This window comes from Salmo salar, chromosome ssa03, assembly GCF_905237065.1.
Source record: "Salmo salar chromosome ssa03, Ssal_v3.1, whole genome shotgun sequence".
Lineage (NCBI taxonomy): Eukaryota > Metazoa > Chordata > Actinopteri > Salmoniformes > Salmonidae > Salmo > Salmo salar.
Window position 1 is genome coordinate 61,494,278 of NC_059444.1, and position 9,957 is coordinate 61,504,234.

The window sequence follows — 9,957 nt, forward strand, 5'->3', positions numbered from 1 at the left end:
TCTGTGGCGAGCAGTGTAGAGGGTTGTGTGGGGGGGGGGGGGGCAGTGCCCCTGTGACAACAATGTTGGACCCCCTTGTGGCCCCCCTAAATGTGGAGTATGAAATAATTTTTACGTAACTAATTTTTGCTATCGTACTTTTTTTTACATCCGTTATTAGACAGTGGCAACGATGATGATTATGAACATGGTCTTTTGCCTGCTAATGCCTGCAATGCAGTGAAGAAAACTATATGACAACAATAACGTCTAATGTAACTGGCCCCTCTAACAGTACAACTGGCCCCAGCTTTGCCCCCCCCCCCCAGTTGAAATGGTCTAGAACCGCCACTGAGTAAAGACAGAGAAAGCAGAGAGCCAATAGGACTGCTGTAGGTTAACCCAGGGCTTGCCACTCAACGCCCACCCCCGACTGAAAAGATGCTCTTCTCTCTTCCTCTCCCCCCTCCATCCGACTCCAAACCTCCCTCTACCTTCTTCTCTCTCCTCACATCACCTATCCCTCCATCTCACTCAGCATGCCTCTTCTCTCTCTCTCTCTCTCTCTCTCTCTCTCTCTTGAGCCAAAATCATGAGGGAGAGCCTTACCTAACACCTTCCCTCTCTCTTCCTCTCATTTTATCTCAAATACCTCTCGAGTGGGTGTCGCTGTGTCGCAGTTACTAAAGGATGTACCCAGAGCTTATCCAGAACATTCCACCCCCCTCTCTCTTCCTCTTCTTCTATCTCTCTCTCTCTCACTTTCTTTCTCTCTCTTCCTCCTCTCTCTCTCTCCCTCTCCATCTCTTTCACTCTCACCCCCTCTCTCGATCATGCTACTTCTCTCTCTCACCCTCTCTCTCCCTTTCTCCTACCGCCCTCTCTCTAACTCCCTCTATCTCTCTCCTTCTCTCTCTCTCTTTCTCCAACCTCTCTTCCTCTCATAAATTGTATTTAAGGGCTTTATTGGCATGGGAAACATATGTTAAAATTGCCAAAGCAAGTGAAGTAGATAATAAACAAAAGTGAAATAAACAATACAAATTAACAGTAAACATTACACTCACAGAAGTTCCAAAAGAATAAAGATATTTCAAATGTCATATTATGTGCAAATAGTTCAAGTACAAAAGGGAAAATAAATAAATGTAAAAATGGGTTGTATTTACAAAGGTGTTTGTTCTTCACTGGTTGCCCTTTTCTTGTGGCAACAGGTCACAAATCTTTCTGCTGTGATGGCACACTGTGGTATTTCACCCAATAGATGTAGGAGTTTATCAAAATTGGGTTTGTTTTTTCGAATTCTTTGAGGGTCTGTGTAATCTGAGGGAAATACGTGTCACTAATATGGTCATACGTTTGGCAGGTTAGGAAGTGCAGCTCAGTTTCCACCTCATTTTGTGGGCAGTGTGCACAAAGACTGTCTTTTCTTGAGACCCAAATCTGTCTACAGCCGCCTTTCTCAATAGCAAGGCTATGCTCACTGAGTCTGTACATAGTCTCTCTCTCTCTCTCTCTCTCTCTCTCTCTACACCAGCACCAGGGGTTCTCTCAGTCCATCTATCATTAAGGGAATGGCTTGGCTCAGTTGGCTATAAGTGTGAAGAGCTGCTGCCGGCTTATCAGAGATGCTGACGCATCAGTCTAGTGTTACTGTGGGGTGGAGAGACTGCAAGGGGCTGGGGCTGTCTGGGCTGACACATCACAACTGCTGTGCATATTGAAACAGCCTCCTCCGGACACATCATGCAGTGGTCCATGATAAATGACGTACAGTGTGATGAATATCTCTGCTTTTTCATGTATGGTTAGGAGCCAAGAATCCTAATGTTAAATGCCAGATTTTTTTGTATTGGGGTTGTGTGGCACACAGAGTGGAAGGCAGGTTGGTGCGTGTTAGAGTACAGACTGAATTATTCATAGCCAAAGTCAGGCCTCACAGTGGGGAGTGTCTGCCTGGCGACACGGAGGACAGAGGGAAAGTTAAAAAAAAAACTAAATATGAAAGACATCAAAGCCCCAAAAGATCTCATATACAGGACCATCATCCCACAGCCTCCTGCATCTGTCTAAGAATAGAACAGAACAAGGTTTCCACACTGGTGCACCTCTATCCTCCATATCAATTCCCCTCACTCACTCACTCACTCACTCACACTCACTCACACACAGCCACACACACCACAACACACAGCTAGTCTCTGTGAGGACTGGAGATGCATGGGCAGCACACCAAGACGGAACGACACACATCAGTGCGCACACACACAAACAGATATATACACATTTTCACAGTAATAAACACATACATGCACACACGCCACAGGAGGCTGTTGAGGGGAGGACGGCTCATAATAATGGCTGGAACGGCGCAAATGGAATGGAATCAAACACATGGAAATCATGTGGTATTTGATACCATTCCACTGATTCCGCTCCAGTCATTACCATCAGCCCGTTCTCCACAATTAAGGTGCCACCAACCTCCTGTGATACACACACACACACACACACACACACACACACACACACACACACACACACACACACACACACACACACACACACACACACACACAGCAGGGCAGCTGCACGGGCGGTAGCATAGTAGGAGTGTTCCAGCAATGCTGTGTGATAGCCCCACCCCAGATGAGGACGTCCCAGGAATGGAGTCTCCGCTCTAATCTGACTCAGTTCCACTGTGTACCTCACATCCCATCCACAGCAGATGTAGAGTATATGCCTGGCTGCCTGCCTGCCTGACACAGCCTGAGTCGTGGGCACTGCCTCATATGCCTGCCACCACCCAGATACACAGGCCGGCAGGCCAAACTACAGGGGGTAAATCACCACAACACCATCACAGTAAACCTGTCAGCTTCCAAACACCGTGGTGTGATACTACACCCCTAATAGCCAGTACTTACAACCAACTTCCCTCAATACTGAAGGCATACAGTAGTAACACAATAGACCACAGAACAAAATGCCAAATACTCTACTGGTATAAACACATCTAGAAAAACTGACCAGTGTGGTTACCCCAACACACACACGGATTCCATAACACCACCTAGTTACCCAAAATGGAATCCATGTGAGACCACAACAAAAAGTACACGTCGCACCACATGACCATAACAAGTGTTCACAACATATTTATACAACCAAATGTACCATACATGGACATACAGTACAACTCACCACAATATCACACCCAAATGCCCCAGATATTTCATTCCCACCTTAATCAGTCTATCTGATAGTCCAGCAGCGCAGGATAGCCTGCCTGTGTGATCCTCTTACAGTAGGCTAACACCGCCACAGCACCAAGATGGCACTGGGGCACTAAGTATTCACTAGTAATCACTAATACAGCCTAGAGAGAGAAAAACAAACTACCTGCCCTGTTTACTGTACTGTATGCACTGATATGAAGTGAAGTAACAATGTTTTTCAGAAGTTTAGACCTTTACATGGTACATTCATATATCATGGTGTCAGGTGGTCCTAGCCCCCCCCCCACCTCCACCCCCCCCCCTCTCTCCCTCCACCCTACCTCCCTTTCCCTCCTCCTCCACCCCACCCTATCTATTAAAATACTGCTTGGTGAATCACACTGCTGCAGCCTTTAATTCAGATCTTCTGAGGTAATTGTTTCGACAGTGATTTATGGAAAAGCACACCACCAAGTTTTTCTCCACATGCATCTCAAATCCACCTCCCTACGACCTTGCATGTTATACCCTGCTGTACAACCACATCAAACGCGACTATAAAAAAACGATATACATCATTGATCACGGAATTCCTGTTAGAATTTTTTGCCGCGTCATGCGTGTTCCTAGATGAAGGGGACGTTTTGCTCGCGTACAGGTGATGAGCACACACTCTGCGAAAGTACTGCAGTGGGGTGGTCCCGCACGCAGCAGGCAGGTTAGGATACGGCTCTAATCATCCATCATCCATCATCCCACAGAATCCTGCAGCTTTTACAGATAATAAACCACATTTTCAGAGCCATCATTATCACACAGTTTGGGATGTTCTCTACGACACAGTGGTAATTTGGCATGACCGTTACAGAGTGTTAGAGAGGTGGGCGGGAAATGAACCATGCGAAGCAGGAAACTTGCACGCTGGCGCGAGAAAGCACTGCAATGCAGAAAGCCCAGTACGAGACTGTAACCGCCGCGCGCCCTCAGCCCGCAGGAAACATGCCACTTGACTTTCCTCAGAATTCAAAGCAAAAACATATAGAATATGCAACTGTGTAAAACATAGCAGCCATCGTTAACCCTTATACAATGTTTTGATGATTATTGGTCATTTTAAATCAGATGTTCTGCCCTTCAAAGATTAGATGCACCTATTGCCCAGAGGTTTTGGCCACTTCTTTCCTGATTCACATTTTTACAATGAATCCCTTTTTATGTCAATATTGTTATCAATATGCTGCATATACAGGCTTAGGCTATTTAATTAATATGATAGCAATAGGCTAGCGAAGGACAAGACACTGACAGAAATGACCATTACTGTTTCACAAGACTTACGTGATGAGCATTCTTGAACACCCCAAAATAAAAGGCTTATGCTCAATATTTTGCAAATCATCCTTTACAGAGGACACGCGTTTCCGCACATGCTATGTTAATTAGATCGTAGATTGTGTTCTCCTATCCACAGGGCACGGTAGCATCCTTTCACCCCCCTTTTCCCAACTTTAACTAGCGCAGTTTCAACTCCTCTTCCCGGGATCTCGGGTAGCCTCTGCCGGGGCGGGGACGCGCATCAGTTACTGGTGCTGATGCTGCGCTTCACCGAGACCGCGCACTGCTAGGCTATATTTTATGTAAATTGTTTTCAATTAAGGTCACATATAGGGGACACATTTCCAAGTGATCATTGTGATCACTTTGTGGATGTGAGATACTAGCAACGCGTGCTTTGACACTGTGACTTCAGTGGGTCCTCCAGAATTCCGCGTAGTTTTGGTCCAGAAGAAGGAAGGTAGGAAGGAAGGGGTGGGAGAGAAAAAAGAAAAAAACTTTTTTGTCCAGCAAGCTACTTCTGTTTCCCAGTAGATAATTTTAACGCTATACGTTTGACTTTGTCGTCAATAGTTCCGCAAATATACCTAGTCACTAGCTTAGTAGCCTAGGATTTATGCGATTCGTTTTACCGTCGTAGAATAAGGTTGTTCCTTTCCCGCATCGTTACACTCGTATACCGCTTTGGTTTGGCATCTCCCATATTCCATCAGTGGGCTTGGCATGCGGTACTTCTCACGGCCTCGCACTGGTCATAGGCGCACTGAGCCTATCAGAGAGCATCATCAATTTGGTCAAAAGCCTCTTACTCCCCTGAGACCAAAAGTCTGACAACGATTCTGACTCTTATAATGTCTGCCGTTGCTCCCTAGTTATGTGGTCGAGAATAATACTGTGCTGTACAAGAGAGAGGAGCCTACAGTAGGCTACACCACAACCAGTTATGTGGAGGACTGACCTTGACCTACAATAGGGCCCTGAATAGGTACCAACAAAATGACAAGAGACTGATAATGTGTGGCCCGGGTTAGTGACTGCCAGTTTGTGGTTGATGCTGAGACAAGCAGAGGCAGAGAGGATAGGGTGGGGGCGGGTTGGTAAGATTGACTGGGGGATTTATCTATGAAATGCGTGGCACACTGGCCATCATATCAGATTGGCATTTTGTAATCTCTCTGCCTCCACCTCCCCCAGCAATATCAAAACATACTATATACCTTTGGAAATTGAATATATGAAGCGTATACTCTCTAAGAAGATGAGGAGGAGGAGGAGTAATGGTCTAGAGGTGTTTTTCTTCCCACTAATTGCTTGTATATAGAATAATCATTGTGGTTTTAAAATGCATGTCACATTGATTGGATTGGTTCTCTCAGCAAAGCACTGGTTGGTCAACAACAGTGAGAAAAATAGAATGATTGGCCGTACGGCCAAGGTAGTTTAGAAAAAAATATAAAAGTCAGCAATGAAAAAAAATAGCACACACACAAACACACACACACGCACACACACACGCACACACACACACACACACACACACACACACACACACACACACACACACACACACACTAGAAAGTGTTAATTTCTCTCATTCACACACAGGTGTATACATTCAGGTTGGGGTCAGGGGTCAAACTGAATGCAACATCCATCTTGATTACCATCTGTTTCCAGGGTGACCTTGACCTGTCTCTTCTTACAGTTTGTTGTGACTTTTTAAAACTCTTAGTACAGAACTCCAAACTGTTAACATTTGTAACACAGCCAGTCTTACATTCAAAACCTTTCATTGTGCATTCATTTTGTTTGGAGACATCTTTCACCTCACAACCATTGATACAACATAGAAGTTTACTGTGAATGTAATGAGTACATTCGTTTAATCACCAAAACACAACATCATGATATCTTCTCAATGCAGTTATTTTAACAACCCGTTAGCAATAGCACAAATGTAAGATAAATGTTGCGAAATTGCTATTTGAATGTAGATGCTACGGTACTGTACATTACAGTACATTACACTGTTTTCACATTAGGCAATACACTTGTACTACCCATTAAAAGTGACTGAACATCACATTTCCATAATTTATATCCCATGTGTGATCAAAGGTGTGATCATTGAAGACATCTTTCACAATATCCACTGTATATACAAAAGTATGTGGACACCCCTTCACATTTGTAGGTGTATAACATCGAGCACACAGCCATGCAGTCTCCATAGACAAACACTGGCAGTAGAACGGCCTTACTGAAGAGCTCAGTGATTTTTAACGTGACACCATCATAGGATGCCACCTTTCCAACAAGTCAGTTCGTAAAATGTCTGCCCTGTTAGAGCTCAACTGTCAACTGTAAGTGCTGTTATTGTGAATTGGAAACGTCTAGTAGCAACAGTGTCTAGGCCGCGAAGTGGTAGGCCACACAATCTCATAGAACGGGACCGCCAAGTGCTGAAGCGCGTATCGCGTAAAAATCGTCTGTCCTCCAAACGTCAGCACAATAGTCTGGAGCTTCATGAAATGGGTTTCCATGGCCGAGCAGCCGTATACAAGCCTAAGATCACCATGCGCAATGCCAAGCATTGGCTGGAGTGGTGTAAAGCTCGCCACCATTGTGGAAATGCATTATCTTCACCATCTGGCAGTCCAATGGACAAATCTGGGTTTGGCTGATGCCAGGAAAACGCTACCTGCCCGAATGCATAGTGCCAACTGTAAAGTTTGTTGGAGGAGGAATAATGGTCTGGGGCAGTTTTTCATGGTTTGGGCTAGGCCCCTTACTTCCAGTGAAGGGAAATCTTAACGCTATAGAATACATTGACATTCTAGACGATTTTGTGCTTCCAACTTTGTGGCAAAAGTTTGGGGAAGGCCCTTTCCTGTTTCAGCATGACAATGCCCCTGTGCACAAAGTGAGGTCCATACAGAAATGGTTTGTCAAGATTGGTGTAGAAGAACTTTACTGGCCTGCACTGAGCCCTGACCTCAACCCCATCGAACACCTTTTGGATGAATTGGAACGCCAACTGCGAGCCAGGCCTAATCACCCAACATCTGTGCTCGACCTCATGAATGTTCTTGTGGCTGAATGGAAGCAAGTCACCGCAGCAATGTTCCAACATCTAGTGGAAAGCCTTCCCAAAAAAGTGGAGGCTGTTATAGCAGCAAAGGGGGGACCAACTCCATATTAATGCCCATGATTTTGGAATGAGATGTTCAACATGCAGGTGTCCACATACATTTGATCATGTAGTGTACCTTAAAAAAAGGTAGGGGCGTGGATCAGACAACCAATCAGTATCTGGTGTGATCACCATTTGCCTCATGCAGTGCGACACATCTCCTATGCATAGAGTTGATCAGACTGTTGATTGTGGCCTGTGGAATGTTGCCCCACTCCTCTTCTATTGCTGGACATTGGCGGGAACTGGAACACGCTGTCATACACGTCGATCCAGAGCATCCCAAACATGCTCAATGGGTGACATGTCTGATGAATATGCAGGTCATGGAAGAACTGGGACGTTTTCAGCTTCCAGGAATTGTGTACAGATCCTTATGACATGGCGCCGTGCATTTTCATGCTGAAACATGAGGTGATGGTGGTGGATGAATGGTATAACAATGGGCCTCAGGATCTCGTCGCGGTATCTCTGTGCATTCAAATTGCCATCGATAAAATGCAATTGTGTTCGTTGTCTGTAGCTTATGCCTGCCCATACCCCCATGGGGCACTCTGTTCACAACGTTGATATCAGCAAACCGCTCGCCCAAACGACACCATACACATTGTCTGTGGTTGTGAGGCCGGTTGAACGTACTGCCAAATTCTCTAAAAAGACGTTGGAGGCGGCTTATGGTAGAGAAATTAACATTCAATTATCTTGCATCAGCTCTGGTGGACATTCCAGCATTCAGCATGCCAATTGCATGCTCCCTCAAATCTTGAGACATCTGTGGCATTGTGTTGTGTGATAAAACTGCACATTTTAGAGTGCTATTTTATTGTCCCCAGCACAAGGTGCACCTGTGTAATGATCATGCTGTTTAATCAGCTTCTTGATATGCCACACCTGTCAGGTGGATGGATTATTTTAGCAAAGGAGAAATGCTCACTAAATGGGATGTAAACAAATTTGTGCCCCAAATTTTAGACAAATAAGCTTTTTGAACATATGGGTCTTTTATTTCAGCTCATAAAACATAGGACCAACACTTTATATGTTGCGTTTATATTTTTGTTTAGTGTAGCATACTGGTCTATGACTGGCCAAGTGGATATTAATTAAACCATAGGGACTTTACACTCTAGTCTATGTTACATGACAGGCCTTAATAGTTATTGAAAGTAATGGATCAACTGCTTAACAAACCGTTTCATAGAGCCTCAACGCACCGAAATGTCCCACAGACATCATACCTAAATGTCCCACAGACATCATAACTAAATGTCCCAGACATCATACCTAAATGTCCCACAGACATCATACCTAAATGTCCCAGACATCATACCTAAATGTCCCACAGACATCATACCTAAATGTCCCACAGACATCATACCTAAATGTCCCACAGACATCATACCTAAATGTCCCACAGACATCATAACTAAATGTCCCACAGACATCATACCTAAATGTCCCACAGACATCATAACTAAATGTCCCACAGACATCATACCTAAATGTCCCACAGACATCATAACTAAATGTCCCAGACATCATACCTAAATGTCCCACAGACATCATACCTAAATGTCCCACAGACATCATACCTAAATGTCCCACAGACATCATACCTAAATGTCCCACAGACATCATAACTAAATGTCCCACAGACATCATACCTAAATGTCCCACAGACATCATAACTAAATGTCCCACAGACATCATACCTAAATGTCCCACAGACATCATACCTAAATGTCCCACAGACATCATACCTAAATGTCCCACAGATATCATACCTAAATGTCCCACAGACATCATACCTAAATGTCCCACAGATATCATACCTAAATGTCCCATTCCAAAATACGTTTTGAAGGCAATGATACTGCCTACTGAAATTGACTACAATTTACTTGATCAATGTATTCATTTGTATTCATGTAATGAGTTGAAAATATTATGTGTTGGAAATAATGTCTGTCTAGGATTCGTTGCATTCTTGTGTTATACATCAACTGACCACCAGATGTCACCTGAGGCTCAATGTTAAAGCTCAGTCAGAGAGGGACGCAGGCTGTGACTGCTGCTGTCCACATCTCACCCTGTCTATTCATCACTAGACTTTATTCTCCCCCTCGAAAATGTGCCTTTTTACTGACACTAGGAAATGTATGAAAACTGAACACACTGAATGAATAATGTGCAAATAGCTACTGGGTCAATATGCTACTTCAAAATCCCAAA

General features: G+C 44.3%; 1 protein-coding gene across 2 annotated transcripts in view; it reads right to left on the reverse strand.

Annotated features, from left to right (window-relative positions):
- The window catches only part of LOC106601056 (contactin-associated protein 1), a 32,889-nt gene extending 27,648 nt beyond the window's left edge, over window positions 1-5,241 (reverse strand). For both annotated transcript variants that reach the window (XM_045715023.1, XM_014192958.2), the window contains exon 1: window positions 4,536-5,241. In XM_045715023.1, the coding sequence (XP_045570979.1) occupies window positions 4,536-4,596 (61 nt within the window). In that variant the 5' untranslated portion in view covers window positions 4,597-5,241. The remainder of the gene's footprint in view (window positions 1-4,535) is intronic.
- Window positions 5,242-9,957: the final 4,716 nt, after the last annotated feature.